General features: G+C 39.2%; 1 protein-coding gene across 2 annotated transcripts in view; it reads left to right on the top strand.

The window, feature by feature from the left end:
- The window catches only part of ZNF143 (zinc finger protein 143), a 38,255-nt gene extending 19,433 nt beyond the window's left edge, over window positions 1-18,822 (top strand). For both annotated transcript variants that reach the window (XM_066187550.1, XM_066187549.1), the window contains exons 8-16: window positions 3,554-3,673; window positions 4,649-4,724; window positions 6,536-6,661; window positions 9,617-9,796; window positions 10,866-11,093; window positions 12,332-12,480; window positions 13,832-13,993; window positions 14,792-14,938; window positions 16,868-18,822. In XM_066187550.1, the coding sequence (XP_066043647.1) occupies window positions 3,554-3,673; window positions 4,649-4,724; window positions 6,536-6,661; window positions 9,617-9,796; window positions 10,866-11,093; window positions 12,332-12,480; window positions 13,832-13,993; window positions 14,792-14,938; window positions 16,868-16,951 (1,272 nt within the window). In that variant the 3' untranslated portion in view covers window positions 16,952-18,822. The remainder of the gene's footprint in view (window positions 1-3,553; window positions 3,674-4,648; window positions 4,725-6,535; window positions 6,662-9,616; window positions 9,797-10,865; window positions 11,094-12,331; window positions 12,481-13,831; window positions 13,994-14,791; window positions 14,939-16,867) is intronic.
- The last annotated feature ends 6,207 nt before the right edge of the window (window positions 18,823-25,029 follow it).

Genomic DNA, 25,029 nt, shown 5'->3' with positions numbered 1-25,029 from the left:
TTTGATTCCACTTCCCCTGTTAGGGTCCCTGACCTTTATAGCAGGATCTATAAGGAATCAGTAATTAAGAGTGTTGCTCCCAGAAAAATACTTCAATTTCTTCTTCTGGATCCATATTGTCAGTACACAGAAATGTAAAATCCTTTCAATGTGAAAAGATTAATGTAAAAGTTCAAAGGGTAATGGAAAATACAGATGCAACTTACTAAGTCTCGAGCTTTGTCCCCTGGGATCCATAAAATTATGTAAGGAGAATGGTATTTGGCATTATAATGTATTTTATTAAAGGAAAAGACAAAAAAAAAAGGTATTCTGTGCTTCAAATATACAACTAAAATAATACTATAACCTCTATATCCTCACATGTTCAGATGACAAAATCAAAAATGGAAAAGTCATTGAATTGGGAATGGGGCTTCTCTGGGCAAACCTTTTCTCCTTTTTTGCTTAATTTAAGAAATAATGAAGTAGACAAGGAGGAAAAATGTCTTCTTCCAAGATCAAAATACATTATCTGTGAAAGGAATATAATTATAGTCTCACATCTCAGAGCTCAAATTTTCTATTTTTAATTTTTTACAGGTTAGATCCCCCAATATTTAAAGCTGCAGACATTTTACTTTTGCCTGTGTGGCATGACTGTGGAAGGAGAGAATAACCAATACTTGCATTATTTCCTGTATTAGACCATGTTCCAGAAAATGAAATTAAGAAATTCAGAGGGTTTGCACACTTGTAGGTTGGAATAGGGCTATAACTCCAATGAAAGGCAAAATTCAAGGAGGAACAAGATAAAATTTTCATTGGTTTTACCTGAAGTAAGAGCCTACTAAGCAAAATTACCTGTAATCAGTATCCACCTAAATATTGATTTTGGCCTCAGCCCCAAAGCAAACTGAATGTGGATGTGGTTTTATCTTATATGGCAACATATGTGCAATATGGAAATGTGCCAATCTTATGGAGCATTAGATGTTCCAAGCAAAACAAGATCTGACATTTCAAAACGGTAGTGAGGCTTAGTCTCAAATTCTGACCCTTGTAAGGTGACTACAGTGGGCCTTCATTTGAAGGGGCCCAAAGCTATCAGTTATGTATGAAAATATAAATCATTCTTATGTCTTGATTCAAGTTGATACCTAGTTGTAGCTCATTCCGTATTCATATGTATTAATATAGAATATATAGAATAGTCTTATATTTAGCTGTAGAATTAAATGGGTGTATATTTATAAACTTTTTAAGTCCACAGGGAACAGAACAGATGTCACGCTGCTAAGCAGTCACTCAGACTTGCCTGTGGTTAGTTAGGTGTTTCAGCAAAGAAAAAAAGCATAAAACCTCTTTGTGATTTCTTCATGGGAAAACAAAAGACTCTGTGTGCGCAAATGGGTATCTCACTATTTCCCTTCTAACCTGTCCTATCCATCTGTTCATAATACACACTTTGGTTATATGATTCTGCTTTTATGTGTGCAATAGAAACATCTGATCCGAGATCTTTGTTTTTCTCCTGTGTTACCTCTCTGACCTCAGGATGCATTTGTGATCTCTCAACAATAGGGGCTTTTAAAATCTATTTTTTTAAAGTATTTGAAATACTCAGTTCCTCTCAGTGAGTTCCACATTATTAGAAAGGTGCTTCCTCCCTAGTTTTTGTATCCATCTTAATATTGGTAAGACTATGGCTGGTTATTTCCTTGTAGATATCAGCGCATTACAGAATTGTTTTCATTTTCTTTTAAACTTTGGCATACTTGAGCTTTATGGCAGAACTTAGCAAGTATATACATATATGCTGGAACAACAAAGAAAATAGTGGTAGGTTTACTGATAGAAAAAAAAGATAGTGCTTCAGTGCAGGTGCTCAGCCAAGTGTATTCTTAATGTATTGAAGTGATTTCTGTGATTCATGCTGTCATAGGTTAAACAATACTATCAGTAATGGGCTTCTTGATCCAAGGAGGTTGGTTTTCTCTGTGGTTCCAGAGAAGATTTTCTGAAGTGATGGAGATGAACATTTCAGCTGAATAAAAACTTTGTATTGAACTTTGCTCCTTTAGTCTTAAGAAGTCTGAAGGTAACGAGTTATTCCATCCTCTCTGAAGAATCTGTAGGAAAGGTGTTAGCAGTCAAAATGGTGATTTCTCTGAAAAAGGAAATAAAGGTCTGAGTGCTGTTGCAGGGCTGCAGTCTCCCTGGTGTGAGGGAGTTGTGGTGGGAGGGCTCAGATGACTGAAGTGCTGTGGTGATGGATCCTGGCTCTTCAAAAGGGCCAGGTGGGAAGGACTGCACGGGGCTTTGGGATGTGAGATGGCTCAGAGCAGTGTGAGTGCTTGAGGTGGTGACTGTCTGCCACAAGGTCATGATCAGGAAGAAGATGAAGCCTTTGGCAGACAACTGGAACAAGCCTTTTCGTGTTCACAGGCCCACATCTTCATGAGGAATTTTAACATCCTGGGTATCTGCCAGAAGGGCATCACAACAGGGCATGTGAGGAGCATTCTGGAGTTCAGGGATGGCAATGGGCAGTCAAGAGCAGGTTACTGAGCAGCTGGCTATGGGAGACACTTTGCAGACCCTCAGTTGCCAAGAAGAATTAGTTGGGAATGTGAACGTTGGGAGCAGACTTCAGGAGTCTCTATCCTTAGAGATATTCTGAACCCATTTGGATATGGCTGTGAGCAACCTGCTGCAGCTGACACTGTTTTATGCTGGGAGTATGGTCTCCTCATCCATCCTGTGCAGTGTTCTTTTGACAGTTTGGAATAGAATTGGATCTGTAACAAAAGGGAGGTGATTTAAAAAGACAGAGTAAAATAGTCTTGATTGCTTTGCACAGAGTTGTATCCAAGTGCTGATGTTTGGGTTTCTGCCTCTGTTCAGTCTGTTGAATGAATGAATGTTTCTTGCATGTCAGTGTATGAAGGAGCCTGTCCAAGGGGTTTCAGTTGCCTCCTGAAGCTGTGCTGCTGATTTTCCTGTTGTCATGCCAGAAGGGAGAGTAGAACCTAGCTCACAATGGTCCAATTAGCTTGATCAAAATACATGCATGGCAGACCAAGTACAAAATGCTTTCCTTCTTTTTCACAAAGTGCTCATTCTAAGGACATTTAATTATTGTTTGGCCTTTCTGTTAACTTGTATTTGAAGGTGGTCTGATTTATAACTAATTTCCCTTCGGAACAGATCTAGCACCTCAGATAGAATCTAAGACTTGTCTGTCTACTAATTTGGTCATTTTACTACTGTGCTTATATTTTAAATTATTTGTCTTTGTTACTTGACTAATTAATGAAAGCTTTTAAATTTTCTAGGTACAAGTAAATATGTTTTACAGTTTCCATTGTGATTTTCAGTTATTTAGTTTTAGTTTATTTATTGAGTATGCAGAAATACATGGCATAGCAAAGCAAAGAGAAATAAAAGAAACCTGTCAGAATCAGCTCTGGCTTGTTAGCAAAGTATGTGACTTCTCTGATCCATTTTGGTTGTTGTTTTTTTAGTATGTGGTTGGGGTTTTAAAAATATATTTTTTTCTCTTTCACTTAAGATTGTCTTGCAAGGGCATGGAACAAGAGTGACGGCAAAATCTCAACAGACTGGAGAGAAAGCCTTTCGCTGCGATTATGATGGCTGTGGAAAACTGTACACAACAGCTCACCATCTTAAGGTGATGAGATTTAAAATGTGCATTGCTACTTTATAGATAAGATTTTTTTTTTAAGATTATGTGCTTAAAAGTAATAGAAATTGAGGGAGAGCCAATTGCAATGGGACTGTTTTGTCAAATGTTTAATGGATTGATTTTCCAGTAATTGGCTGGTGCTCAGCTGAGTTTACTTGGTGTTCTGGAATGATGTTCAGCTGGTGTATTGCCAGTATGTTGAGGTTGTTTCCACCAGCAGTGTCACAGAAATTCTGGAATCCAGCATTCGCTTTATCAACTTTACATGTTGCATGATCATGCAAAAATTCCAGTTTTTGAAATATTTCACCGTCATAGTACAAAGCGAGGCTCTTCAAAACTAATATTCAAAGTGAAAAGCTGGAACATCTTCACAGATGGCAACTTCTTAATTCTCTTCCTTTTTTAAAATTAGGTAAAGGGATTACTGAAGTAGTAAATGGTATAGGGCTCACATTCCAGCTGAGGCTGGCACAATCTCTTGCTGGTGAGGTAACCTCCTCACAGTGCTGCTTTGTCTCTGACTACAGGAGTCAGTGAGTGGTTGGCTTTATGAGTCACTTGATAAAACTAGGTCCTTGCTGTAGATGTTCCATGCAGTATAAGAGCTTCATTGGAGGCATTCAGTGGAGTCAAAAGTCATATAGAGAGTGGGGTCTGAGGCATATTTACCTCCTGTCTTTAATGTAGTGCATGATGGCAAGTCTGCATGTATTTACAGAAGTGTTTTGTGCCAAACTGACTGGCAGGATCAGGTTAAACCTTGGAAAGAGACATATTTAGTTTTAGGGAAAATGTTGTTACCATATTTCATTATTTTTTCATCACTGATATAAACAGACCCTTCAATGTGAATCTTAGTAAGATAAATTAAGTATGTTGGCTTTGAGAATGAACTGTTTCCGTGCTGAAGTAACCAGATACAACATTTCATTAAGTCACTGTGTTGGATGTCAACAGGTGCATGAAAGGTCTCACACAGGAGACAGACCATACCAGTGTGAACATCCTGGATGTGGCAAAGCCTTTGCAACAGGTAATCTTTTGCAGACTAGCTCCTCCTGCTTGTTAGTGTTTGTGAATAAAGTAAGTTTTTAATATTGCCTTTTTTAACTGCTAAGTTGGTTGGAACAACTGGAAAAAATAAGTCACCTTTTTAGCTAGTGTAGCAATAGATAGGACAGAGGATTTTACTCTTACAGAAGGCGAAAAGCACTCAATACTTCCCCCACTCTTCACCTGTCATCTACAGTCAAACTAAATGTTAAAAAAATAGGCCTTTCTTAGCATTAAACTAATAGCAAAAGTTAAATGAGGTGATAATAGAAAGCTGAGCCTGTAGGATAGGGGCAGATTCCTGATCTTCTGGTCTAAACCTGAAAGCAGCTTTGATAGAAGATGCTGGTTTAAGTGTTCTTTATTGAATTTATATCAGGGTGCAGTCTGTCATGAAGTGAGCTCTCCATTTGTACAGATTACCCTGCTCATAAGTGATGCTCTTCCTGAGACTGAATTTGATTGTGCAAAATGTAATTGTGAGGAATGAAACATGGAGGAAAGTGGAAGAACAAAGCTTGTTTCAAATTTTATTCTTTAATTGGAATGTAAATTAGTGTCATGCTTAGAAAAGTTAGGCTCTGTTTTTTTAAATAAGGTATTTTAAAAATAACTTCATTTGATCTAATACATTTGCTACACTTGCTTTGAATAGAAACAAGCGAAATAAATACTGATGCAAAAAGTCAAAAGGGAAGCAACCACACTTTAAAGGGCTGCACCTAAGTTTATTGCATAGTGTTTGTCTCAAAACTATGTAATGAAATATTCTCTTCCTTTGCAACAGACCAATGTATGGCTACAAACAGCTGTTTATAAATACTGTATTTTTGATCAGAGCCATTGTACTATTGTAGTTCAACAATCTTTGCCTCAGACAAAGTTCACTTTAAGTACTGAGTCCTCTTTGGTTTAAATGCTAAGAACTCTGCTGGTGTGGGTCATGAAATTGAGTTTATTTTAGATATAAAAGTGAATTAATCCCAGCTTGGTTCACATGCCTCCTCATGCTTTTAAAAATATCAAGAATAGGAATTTCAGCTGTTTTGAGGAGAACCCTCTGAAATTAAAGCAGATGCCATTTTCTTACAGACTTTATTTTGTAGAAATGTAAACATCACATGTGGGGACAAGTGAAATTCAGGTTCATTTTCTAAAAATGGCTGTTTCAGGCTACTTTAGTCATTATCTTTTCAGGGAAGTGCTGAAAGGAAAATCTTGGTTAAATGCTCATTGCAAAATAACTTATACAGGGCCTGACCCAAAGTTCACTTCAGATTGGTAGAGTTTTTAGTGACAATGAGTTCCTAAAAGTAATCTTAAAGAGAATGAGTGTCTGTGACTGCTCTTGGTCAGTCCCTGTGTATGTGATTTTACTGCTGACTTTGTTAGTGGGTATTTCTTTTCCTATGAGCAAATAATTAAATGTCATTTTGATGACAGTAGTGGGAAGAGGTAAAAACTAGAGGAAATGCACAGCATATGGCTTCCTTAGAAGGCAGAATAAATATTTGTCCACATTATAACAATTGCAGTTTGTCCTTCTGAAGGGAAAGAGAAGCACTATGGAAATGTATTTTCTTCAAAAATAAAGAATCAAAGAATTTCTAAACTGTTATCCAGAGTTCTGCTGCTCTGTAGGGTAGAACGAAGAGCTCATAAAGAATGAAAGAGTAAACTTTACTCGAGAACATTCCTGATTGGAATGGCAAGCACAGATTTTGCTGGTGATGGTTTATGAGCACCCTGATGTTGTGCTGATGCTGTGCTAACATCCTTTCTGGCCCGCAGGGTATGGGTTAAAAAGCCACGTGCGGACACACACTGGTGAGAAGCCTTATCGGTGCACAGAGGAGAACTGCACCAAATCCTTCAAGACTTCCGGAGACCTGCAGAAGCACATTCGGACCCACACAGGTACTCACTGGCAGCACACATTCCTTTTGTGTTCATTCACCTAGGTGGATTTTCAGTTTTTTCTCTCCCCTCGTTCTGTGACTTTATACTGACAAAATCAGCCTGTGTATATTCTTTCTGAAGGCCAGTGAGCTCAGCAGCATTTTAGCATGGTAAGCATGCACTGCAAATCCAGCATGCTTTAATTGGAAAAAAGTGTCAAAGCATTCACACTGCTATTGCAAATGCACTGACTTCTAGCAGTGCCTCACTTACATTGTTACTGAGTCACTTGTTATCTGTACAGTTTCATCTGCAGCTGTAACAGAACAAGGAACTTTTCCTCAGTAATCTCTCTTGCCTTTTAGAAATGGCTTCAGTGTTCCTCAGTTTTGGTGCTTTAACTCCTGTGCCAGCTCTGTGAGGGTTGATATTCTGAGCTTGTTATCCTCATTTCCCGTCTCTTCATCATCCAGCAGAAAAACAAAAAATATTACAGAAAACCAACTGTTACTAAAACTTGCAAAGCCACAAAAAATAAAATCTTATATTTTGTCTAAAAACATTAAATTGAAAGCCAAACCACAAATTCTAGACAGCACACACTACACTCTGCAAAACTTCGTGGGTGCGCACACATGTAAACAAGTTTGCACAATGTCTTCTTTGTGCCTGTGATCTTCCAAAAGAAAAGGAAAAAAAAAAAAAGAAAAACAACCCTTAAAAAGAGGAAGAGCAACCTTGCTAACCCATTCCATTAAATATATTTATGCCTCTGATAGAACACTGACAAGCTTTTCCACTGAACTGTCTGAATCTTAGTGAGTCAACAAGAGAAAACAAAAGAAAGAGGAGTTTGGATTTTTTTCAAATTAACAAAATAACAATATGGGGAGCTGGGATGTAAATACAGGCAATAAAAATTATAAAAACTCAGGATTACATTAAGATATTTCTGCCTTTTTTACTTCTGTACACAAAGAGAATGTGTTGGGATTAATGCTATCTTGATTTTTAAACATCAGAATGAACACGTATCATCTCAGCTCTAGAACAGGACTGTTGATATGCACTGCATCAAGTACAGTCTATGAACTGAAAGGTTTCTCTAGTGTAGGATAGTTTCATTAGCTGTGGACTGGTTTTTTTACTTCTTTATGGCCCCAGAAGGTGTGTGGTAATTTAATCTCTGTTTAGCAGTTGAGACAAAACACTTGAGCCAGCCCTATGTAACCTACCCACCTGTACAATATTAGTAATAGAATCATAATTTCCCAGCAGCTCGGGGGCCAGAGGTGTCTTATTTGAGATTTATGAGTGTTTTCAGGAAGCTAAAGAATGAGAAGAAATTGCAGCAACTGCTTTGTGCAGGTGGACGGAGCAGTGTGCGCTCATGCCTTGTGCAAGCTGCAGCAGGGCACCCGCGGGAGGCAGGACTGGGCTCTCCCACTCTCCCCCATGGCTCAGAAACCTTTCCCTTCCTTTAGTAGGTACATCAGGGTCAGCGCTTTCTTCATTTTCTGCCTGTTTTGACCAGAAGTGACATTTCCTCTCTTTGAGCAGAGTCAGGTCTCACTTTCAGTGCCTTCAAATGCTTACCTCCCTCGGCTTTCTCCACGACTTCCCCAGACACAACTCTGGGATGAGAAAAGCTGCTGTGGCTGGTACCTCGTGCTGCAGTGGGGTAGAGCTTCCAGGCTTTGCATTTCTAGAGTTGGAATTCTCTGTCACCTGGAAACAGGTCGCTTTGCTAGGAAGCACATTAGAATTTGAAAAGGCCCCTTCAGGGACCGGTCTGGTGACATTCCTGTGGCATTGTTTAAGAGCGATCTGTTGTGATTTCTAGTGAAGGGTCTGTTGCTGGGTGGAGTTGGCTCCCCAGCCTTGCTGCTTTCAGACGTGTTTGGGGTCCTGGCTGAAGCAAGGATTAGGGGAGCCATGGTAACACAACACTGAGTCGTGTACGGGGAATACACACTGCCTTGCCGAGAAGCTGGAAAACCTTCCCAAAACAGCTGCCCGAAGGAGCGAATAGTAGTGTCCTCTGCCAAGGAGCGAACTGCTTTGGAGTTTCGTGGTATTACTGTCTGTCAGGACTTGTTCTTTTATTTTTAAGTACCTATTGTTGTATCTGTAGTGATGGTCTGCTCGCTCTTGCTCTCAGATTCTGCTCTTGGGTAAGCAGCACAGTGCGTGGAAGGTACTTGGTTTTGGAAGTGGGAATTACACCAGAACAGATTATCGGTGGCTCCAGCGTCTCCAAATTTAACCCCCTTTACTCTCCTTCTCCGTGTGCCTTAGTAGATCTGAAAGGTCAGGGTTATTGGAGTGTTATTGGTTGGCCTTGTCTGCTATTCACAGTGAAATTCTTTGGTGCAGTGATTTAAGTTATTGTCCTTAAACTTGTATTACACAAAGAGATTTACTCTAAAAGAAGCTGTATTTGTGATTTGCTTTGATCTGGGGGTTTGAAACTTGAGTTTCATGGCTGCTTCTCTTTAGAAAGTTTGTTCTTTTTTAAGGTTAAGTGCTTTCTATAACAAGTTTTACTAATCCATGTTTATCCTGGTCATGTGTTAAATCATGAAGGTCTTTCTTTTCATTTGAAGAATTAACAATTGTCAAACGTCAATGGTATGATACACTTGGCTTGGGTAACATATGTATGAACTGGGGAGGTTGTTAAATAATTGATAGATTATGGGCAGTGTGGACACTAATCCAAGCAACTGAGTCTGTTCTATACATATTAATGTATTAATCTAAATGCTTCATAATTTAGCTTACAGACTGTATGATCTTCCTGAATTGTATTAGTTTGGGCTAAATTAGAACACTCCACAGTGACATGTTCATGGTATTTCTGACTGAGGATCTCAAAGATAAAATTAGGTAGCTTTAGGTTCCTACATTCTAGTCCAAGTCCAACTTAAGATTTTCATGCTTTTGTGTACCTTTTCTTGTCTTCTTTTTCAGGTGAAAGGCCTTTTAAGTGTCCCTTTGAAGGATGTGGCAGGTCATTCACAACATCTAACATTAGAAAGGTTCATATCAGGACACACACGGGCGAAAGGCCTTATTACTGTACAGAGCCAGGATGTGGGAGAGCTTTTGCCAGTGCAACTAATTATAAGAATCATGTGAGAATACACACAGGTATATGAGTGATTTATTATATTTTGAAGTGGAATGTGCTTGGAACAGGCTGTGTCATTCTCCTAATGAACAATGTTTTCATGAATTGTAATTTGGTATAGTCATGTTTATATGACTTGGTTTGGTAATTCTGGTTGGGCTTCCTCTGCCCTCAGCTGAGGATACTTAAGCAGTTAGATTTCCCACCTTGCTGTCAAGGCAGAATAATTTTGGTTTAGATACAAAGTTTTTTAAACTGGACACTGGGCTGAATCCTTAATATGATTCTGAGGTTTGCCTCCCTTGTGAGCTGTTTCTTAAATAAATACCAGTAAAGGACAGTCTGAGCTTAACTTCGACTCACTGTTATGAGTCACCCTTTCATCCCAGCTGTATTTTCCTTGCTGCTGGAACTGTGGTCAAAACTTCCGTTTTTATAGATTGAATGTGAAAATACTTATCTAACGTGATTTTCAGAGTGAACAGAAATAATAAGTACAAATTTGTAGATTCTAAAATGTCAAAGCCAGTGATCGCCATATCAGCTTGGTAGCATTATATGTTTTATAGAAACACAGGCAAGCCTTCATAGAGGCATGTTTTATATCTCAGTTTATATTTTTAGTTTACAATGTAATTTGGACACTTGTTTCACTGATTTTTAAATGGAAGGTGTTTCTGCATGAAACCATAATTGTTTATACACATGCTTCCTATGGATTTCCTCAGAGCTTTCAATACTCAAAAGCAATACTAGTCAATCAATATATCTGATCACTGAGGAAAACTATGGGGCTTCCAGTAACGAAAGAACAGAATTCTCAGTACAATGACAAACTGAAATTGCAACTTTCAGCTGTATCATTCTGCTTTCATCAGAAGGATGTTTTAGATGGAATGATAGGGAGAAAAATGGGCCCAACTTGTACTGGCAGTAATTCTTAAAAAAAGACAGGGTTGAGCCTCTCTGTTGTCTTTGAAATTAAAGTATGGTTGGTAATGAGGGTTTGTCCCTAAGTAGCATTTGCTGGCAATTTTTCCTGTACATCCTGAAAAAAGTTCGCATTATACCTTTTGTTTTCCCATGCAGGGGAGAAGCCCTATGTCTGTACAGTTCCTGGCTGTGACAAACGTTTCACAGAGTATTCCAGTTTATACAAACATCACGTTGTACATACTCATTCCAAACCATACAACTGCAACCACTGCGGGAAGACCTACAAGCAGATCTCTACCCTTGCTATGCACAAACGGACAGCACACAACGACACAGAGCCCATTGAGGAAGAACAAGAGGCTTTCTTTGAGCCACCTCCAGGTTAGAATTGCAGCCTTTGAATCTCTAGTTGTTAAAAAAAAAAAAAGGGCTGGATGGTATTTTGCTGGGGGATTTTGATAGCCAAGGAAATTAAAACATAGATAAGAAGTTAAAGTACTTAATAAAGATACCTTAATTTCTCTGTAAGACTTTTTAGGGTGGTAAACAAAAATTGCATGGTAATTGGCCAGATAATAAAGTCATTTATAGCAGTCACAGGGTTAAGAGAGAAATTTGAATTGCAGTCTCAGCAAACCTGCTGAAAACACGAATGTAGGGAAAGGACCAGAGAGACTCTAAGCTGATTACAACTTACTGGACTTCTGTTAGGGATTTTTCCAAGATATATATTTATATATAACACGATGGCTGGTGACAATCTTTTGTGTGGGAGTAAAGGCTCTGCCTTCAGGAGAAAAAATCTGGTTTTGCTACACAGTGATATGGGCTGGTTTTGCTGTTGTTTAGAGCAGTTTCTGTAAACTGTCCTAGAGGGAGAGATGAAAAGGAGCTGCTGTGCTGCGGTGCCCCTCAGAGCGTGCTGTTCATGGTATCATGAGTATTGAATCCTATGACTAAAAAGGAGGAAACTGAAGGAAATACTATGATAGAACAAACACCACTTGTCAAGTTGTGATTTTTAGATGTGCCTGAAGATCAGAAGTATCTGCACAAACTGTTTTGGCTAGAAAAGCTGTTTTGCTACCTGTTTGTGGGAGAGTGCACTGAATGCCTCAATCAGACTTGCTATAGCTTAATTCCTTCTTTTAAAGGAATGATAACATTCATTTGCCGAGGTTAAACATTTATCAAGATAATGAACTTACTTAAATCTTCACACAAAAGCATCATTATGTTCTTCTGTATGTTTGTTAATTAATAACTTTAAAAAAAAAATCGTGTTGTGTTTGAATGGAGTCCCTTGCATAGAGAGGTTAAAATTTAATGAATAAATTAGAAATGTTTATCACATTTAATAGATGCTTACAAACTAAATGTATGTGTAGTGTTTATGTGTCTTTAAACTCATTGCTAGAAGATTATACCCCGTGTTCCCAAAATAAGACTTTCTGACTTGCTTCTGGTATCTTTCCTTGTTTTTCTCATCTTTCCACTAAATTTTTCTGTTGGAGTGTTCAAAACCTTCAGACAAGTCTGGGATTTAATCCTGGTCATTTGCTCTCCAGGGAGCATTTAGAGTATGTAAAGTATCCTCTTGCCTTCTTTGTATCCAATAGGTCAAGGTGAAGATGTGCTCAAAGGCTCGCAGATCACCTATGTGACAGGTGTAGAGGGAGAAGATGTCATTTCTGCACAGGTTGCTACAGTTACTCAGTCAGGATTAGGCCAACAAGTAGCACTTATATCCCAGGATGGAACCCAACATGTAAGTAACTGCAGTGTTCAAGTGCTGACAAAACCGTGCTGAGAATTGAAGCACACGTTTGTAGCTTCTTCATGGGCTCTCTGAAGTCACAGAGGATTCTTGATAAGTGTTTGTGGGTTTCTTAAGGAAAGAAGCTTCTTTGGAGCAGTGTCAGGCTATGTTTAGGGTTGTGCCTCCTATGGAATACCTAAGTGAAACCACATATTCTGACATATGAAACTGTATTAATACAAAATTAGGGGATTGGTCTTTCCTTGTTATTTTTGTCACTCTGAAGGGGGCTGTATATATAACAACTGTTACATACACAGCCTGTTTCTGAGATTTCTCACAATTCCCAGACTATGCTGTTAATATCTGATGGGCATCTTCACTGTCTTGTCTGCACACACTTTGGGGGGTTGAGGGGTGGGGAAGTCTTTTCAGTCCAAGTGCTTCCTTTACCAGCAGTTTGGTTGGTAGTGTCCAGTTTCTAACATAAACTAAAGGATAAGGAATCCTTTGATACTATTTTCCACTTGAACATTCCCATGGCTGTCTTTTTTTTAATGTTTTCCTTGGATACGTATTTTTAGAGATTTCATAAGAAATTTCTTTGGAAGGGGATTTCAGCACAACCCTCTTGATTGACTGTGGCAGTATATTGAAGGCTTTTGGGGAAAAGTTTCTGTATCAGCTGGCATGGCGGCTGAAATACCAGTAACCTATGAAAGATATATTTATTGAATTCAGACTGAAATAAAATATCCAAGGGGCCTGTTATATTGCCAGCTCTGTACATTGCAGCAGTACTAAGTAACTGGCGTTTTTACCCTCTAAAATGAAGGCCTGCAGAAGTCTTGACATAGAATTCTTACATTTAAATTATCTTTCAGCTTGACTTCAGTTCTGGGATTTGTTACCTTGTAAATCAGACATCAAATTATGTATCTCATGCCCTAATGCATTTATACTGGAGACATCAGTAATTTATATCATTAATCTGTTATGGATTGTTTATTTGTGGTTTAAATTCTAAGCCCTCATAGGCCTCTTTAGTATTTCCATCAAGATCAAAGTATGTCAGGTGGTGCAACCTTGAATCCCATTGACCTCAGTGTAAGACACTTGCATAGATAATCTTATGATGCTGTTATTTGGGATACACTGATTAACATGGAGTTGTAGGCTCTGGGATTAAGTATGCAGCCTCTCTCTACTGCTGAGAGCTATATTGTTTTCTGTAAACAGGTAAGTGTATCTGAAAGGTCACGAACTGTTAGATGCCAGCCAGGGAGGCAGATGGAAGGAGGGCTGTGACTGGAGCAGCAGTGAAGCCCTTCTTTGGCTCAGGAGCTGCTGTGTGTTGCAGGTGAACATATCGCAGGCAGACATGCAGGCCATCGGCAATACCATCACCATGGTGACACAGGATGGCACCACCATCACCGTCCCCGCCCACGACGCCGTCATCTCCTCCGCGGGGACGCACTCGGTGGCCATGGTCACTGCCGAGGGCACCGAGGGCCAGCAGGTGAGACTGTCCTGCACACCTGGGCCATGGCCCTCTAGGAGCTGCCATCAAACGGCCCCTGAGCCAGCACACTTCTGTCACTGATGGAGGTTTATCTCAGCACCTGGCCTACACATTCCCCTCAGAAGTGCCTGATGTGTTCACTCTAGTGCTCTACCCCAGCAGATGGTGGAATGTTTTAAAAAAAACAAGTGGGCACCAAGAAAAAAATCTGAGCTACCAGTCCAGTGATTCATTTAGGTGTCTGTAAAATAAGCCCTTGAAATGCCAAGCATTTTCCTCAAAGTCACACAGTAAATGAGCGGCAGAACTAAGAATAGACTCCAGTGTGAACTGTAATTTCATTGGTTAATATTATGAGACTGTAATTTATTTGGCAGATGGGAAACATTTGTGTGAATATATATCTGTGGGTTGCTTTTAATGTACAGATAAAACAGCTAACTTTTTAGTACAAATATGATATTATCTTTGAGTTAAAATGCAGTCTACTGCTCTAAAATTGCTTATGTTCTAAAACTGCACCACGTGAAAATGAAGATAGTTATTAATCTCTGTGTAGATAATCACAGGTCTGTAGGTGCATTTATTGAATTGGCTGCAGTCCTGAGGATATTTATATTTTAAGAGCTCGTAGATAATTTGGAGAACACAATTGTGGCAACTTTTCTTTTTCACAATACAATTATGCTCATGAGTGATCCCAGCTTTGACTGTAACTGTAAAGGCGGTGGTGGTACGAGCTGAGAAGCAGGAACAGATCTGCCAGGCAGGTGATTCTGTCCCTTTGTCCTGAAGGTTGCAATTGTGGCCCAGGATTTAGCAGCGTTTCACAGTGCCTCCTCAGAAATGGGACACCAGCAGCACGGACACCATCTAGTGACTACAGAAACCAGGCCTGTTACATTGTTGGCTACATCCAATGGGACACAAATTGCAGTACAGGTAAGATGGGGATATAAATGTTTTTTTGGAGTGTTTCTTACTTCTAGAGCTAGAAGCTGCCTAGTCAGGTAAGAAAATTATTTGAATAAGTTTGGTCTCCCTGAAAAAAATATAGCCCACAACCATATGATCTCATATTTAAAATAATGTATAGGGTGAGGAAGAGGAATGAACAGTATCTGATTTCCCAAATCTACTTGTCGAACTCTGAAAAAAGGGGAAGGCTGGGGAAGGGCCAAACTTCAGGTCAATTGAGTTGTTCATGGACTCACAGGTTTTCAGTGAAAAAGTGCTTTTGTTCATCCTTCAGCTTCACATACAAGGTTGACTCCTATGAAGCTAAAGTCTCAAGGATAAATGGCTATGAATTTATAAAATTGGCAAATCTGTTATTTGAACCTTGAAATGCTAATAGCAAAATAGTGCAAACAGTTATATAGAAACGGTAATAATTAAAAATCTCTGGAAATAGTGACCTTCTGTTATGTGCCAAACCAGCACAGTGCAAGCAGTCTCTGTAAATAGTTCCTCACATTGTTCAAACACTGTCAGGAAAAGGTAATTTCTAGGTATGAAAGAGCTCTTAAGAGCTCAGATTGAAAGGAATAGTATTAATATCCTCAAGCAGAAATGAGAGATGGTTATTTTACCCTTTGTTAAATGGAAAGTAGCAAGTCAGACACTGTTGAAAGTTGAGAAGCTCTGAATTCTCAACTCCTCTCTTTAGAGCTAAGTTGGCACTAATCAAAACTGCCTGTAAGAGAAACCATGTCAGAAGGCAATTGTTTGCATGAGAGCAAGGAAAAAGTAACTTACACCCTCAGCAGTGGTCCTTTGAAAGGAAAACACTCTGCACTCTCTGCACAAGTCCCTCTTCTGTTACCAGCAATGGAGCATTAGCTTAAGTCTCTTTACATTAAGTAAACTTAAAATACACAAACAGAAGAGAAAGAACTCAAAATGCTATTCATTATTCCTGAGAGTTTGATTGGCTTTTTTTTTTTTTTAACTTTGATACTAATAAATTAATCCATTTGGTTTCTAAGTACTGGTAAAGCCATTAGCCTGATAGTCCTATTGAAGCCCTAATGAGGTGAAAACTGAGGTCCTGATTTGAGTGGATCCAGAATGATATGCAGTGACTGTAAAAATAACAAGTGATACTTATAATTGTCCCATTAGGGCAAACAATTTGGTTTTACCTTTCACACTCTCATATGTGTTTCTCCTGGGTCAGTAGGTAATGGCCAGCTTTAGATTTTTTTTTGTGAGGTTGAGGTTGTGTTCAGTATTCCCATGAACATACAAAACTCCACGGATTCCTTCCCAAAATTGTGTCAAGTTGTCTTTATTCAGGGTTGGTTATCTTGCTTCTGGTAGTACCAGATAATTTCCTTTCTAAACTAACTGCAGAAACAGTGTCATCACAACAGCTTTTTAATGCAGGTGGGATTCTGCAATGTACACTTTTTCTATAAATTAATGTTATGTGGTGTTCCAAAGAGCTGACTTTCTGTTAGAGTTAAGAAAAATGAAGATGTTTGTTTGCTTTACCAGTGATAATATGTAATGCAACAGCTACCGTGACTTCTGCGAGGCTCATCTGAGCTTTGCAATATCTGCCAAGTAAAATATCATCTACTTTGTGGGTCATGAAGTGTGTTTATCATGCAGCAGTTCTTTGAAGTTCATGTATTTGGTAGTTATATAGAAAACTCAGTGTCTTAATCAGCCGCTATCTTAATTGTCATGCTGATTAGATAGCTGCTGGTATATATTACCCAGGAGAGGTGTGACAATACTGATCACACTTATTTGGGCTGAAGTATTGTTTGGTATCTAGATCTTGGCTTTCAGATCTTTTTTGATGCATTTGTTATCCAAGTGTAACATTTTGGATTCCTTTCTGTTTAAATGCGTTTGTTTCAGCTTGGAGAACAACAGTCTCTGGAAGAAGCCATTAGAATAGCCTCCAGAATACAACAGGGGGAAACACCAGGGATTGATGATTAACTTCCAAAACTGCTACCAGAACAATAGAGTGAAAGGTATTTTATTTTCAACCAACAAAGGTCCATGCCAGCAACAGCCCATAAAAACTTTGAAGTCCCTCACTCACTGATACTGTGTACACATTTTATGCAAGAGTGAAGAACATTTTCTAAGTTTTGTGTACATAACCCTTGGAATGGACTGACATCATCTACTTCCAACTGTTGCATTCAGGAATATGGAATTCGGATTATATAGTAAACTTCCTTGTTATCTTTTCATCAGACTTCAGACTGGTCTACAAGCAAGTAAAAGATAGAAGTATTGGAATTAATTTTTAATGTCATGTACAAATAATGAAGGCATTATGGAAGATTTCAGCTGTTTAAATAACCATTTCAGGAACCCTTACAAGTAATAAAGGCAACAAAGCCTTTTTAAATTGCATTCCATTAATGGAAGAGTCTTGGATTTTGAGCCTACTACTGTAAATCTTCGTATTTTGATTTGTTTCATACAGATTTGAATACTCTTTAGATTGTCTACCCCATCTCATTCATTGTAAATACAGACTGTTAATGCTGGAAGTGCTAATTATATTATCTTTAAATTGGATTATGTACAAAGAACTGGTTGTTCAATATTAAAGAAAGTAAATCTAATGGTTTTGTTTCTTTACATATTTTACTTCAAGATGTTACTCTCAAATTATTATGCAATAAAATATAGCAAGATTGTATTGTTTAGATAGGATGATATTGTTGTGTGATGTATTGTTTTACTTCTTACTGAGACTGAAGTTCAAATTATTTATTAACGGCCTTGTATAAATTTTTCCAAAGTTTATTTATCATAAACTTAATTTTTTGACATTGATTTTGATCATAATCCATTATCGTGTATTAAGCAAATACTGGTAATAGTCATTTCAGATATTCTAAAACACTACAGGAATGATTTTCACTAAAAGGTGAAGTTACCCATTTTCAAGAGAACTATTTTCAGATGGTGCATTTGCAGCAAAAGTACAAATACTAATAGTCTATTTTCAACAGTTCTGAGTGCCTGCTGCTACCGTTCAGTACCTAGGATGTGCTGATAATCAATGCTTTTGAAAATCAGGACCCAAGTTACTAGAAAAGAGGGATTAATGGTGATGTAAGTACAATGCTCCTCTCCAACTATCATTCTGTAAAGAAAAAAAATCCATTGTAGATATGTCTAACAAATACAGCAAAATGTAACTTTCAATTTTTTTTTATATGAAGAAGTTTTTACTCCTATATTGTTAGCAAGCTGGTTAAGCAAGTTAAAAAATTGTTGGCTTCCTGTAAGATTCAGTGCTTATTTTAGATTAGTATCAAGAGCACTTCTGAAACTGAAGCCTCACCTTTTGCCTTCTCAGTGGAAGGATTGAACATCCTCTGGACAAAATATTAAGGAATCCCAAGTATTGTGAGGTGCACATCCTACATGAAAAAATAAAGTCCATAACTAAGTACCTTGAGGTATTTGACCTCAGAAAGGCCAAGTTTGACTAGAATGAGCCGATTTATTGTGAATTACTGTATCAGTGTGGGTTGCAGCCTTTCTGTTTTCTACACAGAAGCCAGCTGTAAAGTGCAGTGAGAGAATACAATACTGTAGGATAGATGGGGACAAAGTAAAGGCTGCATAAATTACAAAGAAAAACTTGGAAACATTTAGGTCGTCTGTAACTTTTGTATAGGATTGAGGTTGCTTGCTCACATAGGTGCCAGTTTTCCTGAAATGCTGTAAATCTTGATATCCCATGGAGATAAATGTACTATGCAAGGAGGATTAATTGCCTGTCAACTAGATCAGTTTCTTAGTACTTATCACCTTTTAGAAATTAAAGTTGTATCATTTGATGTGAATGTTCAAGGTTTTTTTTTTTTCCTTAAATTTCATTGCTAATAGTTTCTGGCTGGAACAGTGGCTTTGACTTAGCAAAGAAATAACTTCAGATCTTCTTCTCATTTCCCAGGACATTTCCTGACCATTGTACAAATGTGAGTATTCTTTCTCTTTCATACAAGTTGGTTTGCTGCAAGGTGTTCATTCACAACCAGTCAGGAAAACAGTAGTATTTTAAAAATTATTTCTGTGACTGTTACCTTACCAGTTACTCTTGCAAAACTCCCAAGTCAAAGGTGGTGCTTCTATGTTTTGCTAGCTACCTCTACTAAGGAAAACTTAATAAATAAGGTAGAGTGACTTAAGACTGCTTAGTGTTTAAAGAAAAGCTGAGGTGATTATTTGTGCCTTAGCTGCAAGGCCTGCCTTCATAACAGTCTTCTGCATGGAGAGACCTTGGTGATTTTTCCCTCCTGTTTCCATTCAGCCAGGAGTATAAGGAGCTGTTTTGGTGGCTGATGCTGCAGGTTGGCATTGGAAGGTCCTGTAGTGCAGTTTAGACGGGAGAAGATCTAGTTAGATAGGAAAACGGGCAAAAAGGATTTCAGGCGGAAGAAGAAAAGACTATGACAGGATTGGTTATTGGGCAGTAGAAATCTCTATACTTTCCCACAGATTCTACCCCTCTTTTGAAAATTGTCTCAAAGGAAATGCTTTGGCACACTAGAAAGAAGTAACTTGTAAAAGATGAACCCTGTAAAGTAAATCAGCTCAGTATATCACTGCCTTTTACAGACTGACTCCTGCATTTCCAGTCACGATTTTTCTCGTGTTTCAGTTCCGGGCCTATACCAATTCTCCTCATAAAGGAATAAACTAAAGTCTTTCCTGAACTCGCAGTCAAGTTTTCCCTTTGAAGTATTTCTCCACTTTTTCCCTATGATGGGCTTTGTTTTACTGTAGTTTCGTGCCTCTTCTGATAGTAAAAGAGGTGATTATTTTCAGTGCTCCAGGCTGATGACCTATCGTGCCAGACACACTCTGCGTAACAACAGAGTTACGGCCAAAGGGCTCATGGTGTTCATGAGAGTAAATCCTGCCGCAAACAGCCCTCATCCCTGCTGGTGTGATTAACCCTGCTCAGCTGACCGATCCCGCCGATCCCGGGTGTGAGACGGGCACGTGGTGTCTGCTCGGCCCAAGGGCAGGACGGGCGCAGGGCGCTGATAAACAGCGGCTGGGCCGGGAGCGCCGCTCCTGCTAAACTTTGCTCTGGCTCCTGACCCTCCTCACCCCTCCAGCAGGGCCGGCATTTGTCTCGCTGGCTGCTCTGCTTTCTGCCAGGGTTGTGCTGTAGCAGAGAAATCCCTCTGTATTGCAGCGCTCTTCCCAGTGCACTCAGGGAGCCTTCCCCAGGGACAGGAAGCCGTTTAATCGGTATTTAGTCAAGGAAAGACGGTGTGGAGTAAGGATCTGATCGAAAATGTTTCTGAGTCGAGCAACTCCAGCTCTTCAGCTGTTGAGATTTGTCCGACTCTACATCAGAAGCTGACCAAGATGCAGAAGTGCCCCATAACAAACACATTCTGCTCGCTCTGAGTTTGTCATTGAATGAAAACAATTTTTTCTGCGTTATTTTCAAACAGCACAGGTGAAACTCCATTAATATTTGGGTGGCATGGAAACTGATTTTCTTAAGCAGTAAGGTTTTGTGAGACTGAAAATGACAGGTGACTTGTGTCCTGTTCAGCTGTTAACAGTTGTTTCAAACTTTTAAAAATGTATTTATTCAGCATGCATCATTTTGTCTTGAAAAAATGGGGATTGCCTTGTCTTTGCAGATGCTTACAATCAAACTCCAGCCCCTTATTTATAATAAGGGTACTCTTACTTTTTTATTTGCGAAGTATGTATTTTAACACCATTTTCCCCAGAGCATCCTGGGGAAAAAACCTATGGATAAAAACCTTCTAAAGCATAGACACCTGTGACAACAAAACAAAAATCGAGAGCCATTTTCAGTTCTTTTGTTGGAGGTAGTAAACTGCACTCAAACTGAGGCAGAGAAGCAAGCACTTTACCATGTTATGTGTACTGTAAAATGTCCCATCAGTTTGGCATTCCTTTAATTCTCTTATTCTGCTGAGAACAGAGAATCGGCCAGAGGAAAATGTAACTATCTCATTAGGCCATCACCATTAGCACTAAGTGGTTGACACCTTACCCTATCAGGAACAGGGTGATACCAGACTTTCTGACTGAGGGTTATACTCAAAGCAGACTCTAATTATCCCAATAAACATACAAGCTTGTCTTGTCTCAATTATCCTAATAAACATAGAAGCCTATATCAACAAGTGAGCTCTTGGTCCTACACAGTCTGTGTATTTATCTCTGCCGGAAATGTGACCCCTTCAATCCAATCCAGCTCAGGTTCTGAAACAATAAGAGAGTTTCTTTGGGGTATTGCTTTTCTGTTTAATTATTAGCAGCATTTTGTTTAAAGGAATGACAAACCATTTACAGTTTCAGGGCACAAGTAACTGTGTGGAACTTTTCCTATAAGTAAAAAGTATCGTACGTGGTTGTCAAAACCCCCAGTGTTTTTACCCTTTCTTTTCTTTAAATCCATCGTCAGCCTTGAGGTTATTGGCTGCTGCTTTTTACTTATTTTTCAAGAGACTTTTAGACTCTCCATTGTGTTACTGCTCGGTGCTGTAGAATTTGCTGAGAGGTTCCTGAACAGGCGTCTTAGTGAGGCAAGACAAGGGAAAGAGGCTGAATTCCCAACATCTGGCAGCTCTGCTGGCATAACAGAAACTACCCACATGGATGGAAAAAGCTCCTGGACATACAGCAATGAGACACAACATCTCCGGTGGGGTTTTTTCCCTGGTGTAAAGCTAATTCAGATTTAAATATAGGTTGTAATGACTGAAAAATACCAGAAAGTGCAAGAATGGTTTGTGGGACAGATGGGATTAGCTGCTTTTTTGGTTTTTAACAGATACATTCAAGATAGTATGAGAGAGATTTAAAAAAAAATCTTTTTATCTGCACACCTAAAAATGTCTTACCTTAAATAATGCACATAAGATATTGTTAAAAGAGTAGTAGATTTGAAAACAGACACTGTACCTCTTTTATGGTTTTGTATGTTCCCTGAAGGAGAAAAAGGAAACAGGTTAGTGTTAGAGGTAAATCAGTAGTGTAGTGACTACTTCGTTTCTCTGCATTAGCCATTGTGAGGATTTTAATTGCTGGTACAAAATCTTTGTATTTTGCTAATTTTAACGTGGCCTCAGCAGAGGAATGGGACATTCTAATTGTACCTGTTTCAGTCATGGCAATCATTGTCTCTTCCACTTTCAAGATGTTTTGGAGGAATTTTTTACCTGAATACAACTCTCAGGAATTGTTTTGCCATTTTCTTGTTAAGCAGATTTCAAGTCTTAAGAGGCAGACTTACAAGCAAAAAAGGGAGTCACTAAAAACTGTCATGAGTGTGTGCTCTCATAGAGAATTACTGAATTGTATGTACTGCTTGACACAACCTGTACTTTTTAAACGTGTTTCCTATGTTTTAACTTCTCAGTACCTTCAGATCTTCCCTGAAATTCCTAGATTTTGGATCCAGCAGCTGTTCTTTACTTTGTGGAAACTGTGGTGCTGTCAAATTCCCCTCTCTATTCTGTACCTTGTTCTCTTGCTGTTATTATTTAGAGTTTCAGGGTGAATAAATCCCTGAGGAATGTTCTCTCTGCCTGCAGACTATAGACTAAAAAGAGAACAAGGACTGACAGCATCAGCTATTGGCATGTCTTTGCATATACAAAGTCCATTTTTGATGGGAAACGCATTTAACTCTGGACCTTGTAATTGAAGAGAAAGAGGTTGCCAGCTAACAGCAGCTGTTAGCAGCACAACCTCAGATAAAACAATCTTTAAACTGTTCACCTTTAGGCTGTCAGAGGCCCAGACACAACATCTCCCAGTTGGCACACTCCCACTGGGATCTGTTGTCCCTGTATATGCCAAGTCTTGTGTGAACACTGGAATGCCGTCGCTGGCACTGGTGATAAGCACACTGGTCCCTGGGTACCTGCTGAAAACCAAGATAAAAGCTGGGAAAACAGCAAAGATCTCTCTGCGCTCAGTTCTCCAACAACGGCCTTGGCACAGGTGGCTAGAGTGTTTCTGTTTTCCATAAAAGCGACTTGACCTTCTTTTTCTTCTACTTTTTCACTCCATTTATGCCTCTCCTGATAAGGTGAACTCTTATAAAAAGGTGAATTATGCTGGCTGATGTAGAATGGGTTTCAGCCAGACTTTGGCAAAATTCTTCCAATTTGATGGAAGTGGTTTTGGAGGATTCCAGATGAGCTTGCAAGTGCAGGAATCCTGACAAGATGGCAATGCCACTCCTCTGGCAGTTCTGACAGCCAGACAAATTGGCCATTGTTCTATTTCTTCCCCATTCATCATTATTTGACTTCCCCTGCTACCCACAAAAGTTGGAAACAATGGTTTCCTTGAGCTTGAAAACTCCTAGTTAAAAGCAGCTGTTTGCCTGTGAATGTGTACTGCTCCAGATAAATATTTCTAGTAGCAAAATCTTCAGTGCACCTTTAAAACAAGTATTATAAAAAGGAAAAGAAGCCAATTTTGCAAATATATATCCTGAAAACCGTTAAACCACTCAAATTTGTAGGAGTATCAGCCAGGCACTGCCTAAACATCAGTTAGTGCTGTTACATCTGTTGGAAGATTCAGGGCTTGAGTCTGCAAGATCTGTAGCACTTCAAACAAAGGGTGCAATTTAATCAGCTTCAGAAAATTTGAGATGATTTGGCTTGGAGAGTGTGGCACAGTGGAAGCCTGCAGAGCTCCTCCTCACTCAGCTTCTTCCTGCTGTGGTGATGTCCATTGCTCAAGTGCTCTCTGGGAGGGAATTGGCTCTGTGGGGCTCTTTAGCCAGGCTGCTCCTAGCGCTCCTCACGCTAATTACAGGTGTCACAGGGGACAGGAAAGCAGAGTTCCACACTCAGTCTGAGCAAAAGTCATCTCTTCAACACAAGTGTTCATGGTCCTGTCAGACTACAGCAAAAGAACTGTGGGTGCAAGTCCAGAGCAGCACGTACATAGAGCCTGTGAACTCATAGCAGCTGTGCATTTTGTTAGCTACATACTTATTCAGTACTTCCCTTTCTTAATTGCTTTCATATTGGAAATAAACTTTCTTTTAAAATTATTGTGCTACTGTTGTTTCCTTATTTCTGTATTCCTTTTTTCCTTACCTCTTGCCTGTCTTCTCCTCCTTCAGAAATACTTTCTTCTCTGTACAAACTCTGAATTGTTCCACTTGCTTTTGTCCTACTAAACTGTTCAAGTGATAAGTAATTAATTGGTACAACTCAGTTATAACCGGGCTTCTGAATTTCAGTTTGTCACTTGCTGTCACCAAATATCTGGGTCTGTAGACTCCAGAAAGCAATGAGTTATATTAGGTTGAGTTTGGGAAGGAAATGGCAAGCTTTGACATTACAGGGGGAGGGATTTATTGAAAGCTTACAGTCTCTAAACTTTTTCAAAGAAAAGGAAACTTCATATATGACTGAAGCAAACCACAGATAGTGGCTGGGAAGTTTTGAGTCACTTTATAAGAATTGCTTTGCATCTCCCTCTCTGGGCTCTGAATGGAGAAAGAGGTGGTGGAAATTCTATTTTTAAATAGCCTTCTCTTACACCATCTGTTCTAAAACTTGAATGCTTCAGTTAGTATTTGCTATACAGGGCATCTCATTATAAAAAATGAATATTTTTAATGGGATGTTACTGTAGTCCTAAATTATTGCACACCAAGTGCCTTTATACTTGGCTTGATGTAGCCCTATCTCTGTCCCATTTTCATAGGTTATGTTGGCCACTTTCAGCTTTCTGAAACCTGTTTTCAGTTTTCTCCAAAATGCAAATCTCAAAACTTGCGTTTCTGTGCCTCAACACTGCTTGTCCTAAAACCAGGACAGCTCTCTGCAAAGAAGAGGGTATTTTCAGACAGAAGAGGTTAAAAAAGGAGGAACGGCCAGAAGTGGAATAGGGGACGCTGACATCCCTGTTGGTCCGAGGTTCTCACAGGAGTGTGCCATGGGCAGCACATGAGCATTTGTCTGCCGGGCAAGGAGAGGGAGCTCCGGGGCTGGGCTGCGCCGCCGCGTCCGAGC

Source organism: Chamaea fasciata, unplaced genomic scaffold, assembly GCF_029207755.1.
Source record: "Chamaea fasciata isolate MVZ Bird 193981 ecotype frontalis unplaced genomic scaffold, bChaFas1.0.hap1 SCAF_7, whole genome shotgun sequence".
Lineage (NCBI taxonomy): Eukaryota > Metazoa > Chordata > Aves > Passeriformes > Sylviidae > Chamaea > Chamaea fasciata.
This window is presented reverse-complemented; position numbering and strand designations above follow the sequence as displayed.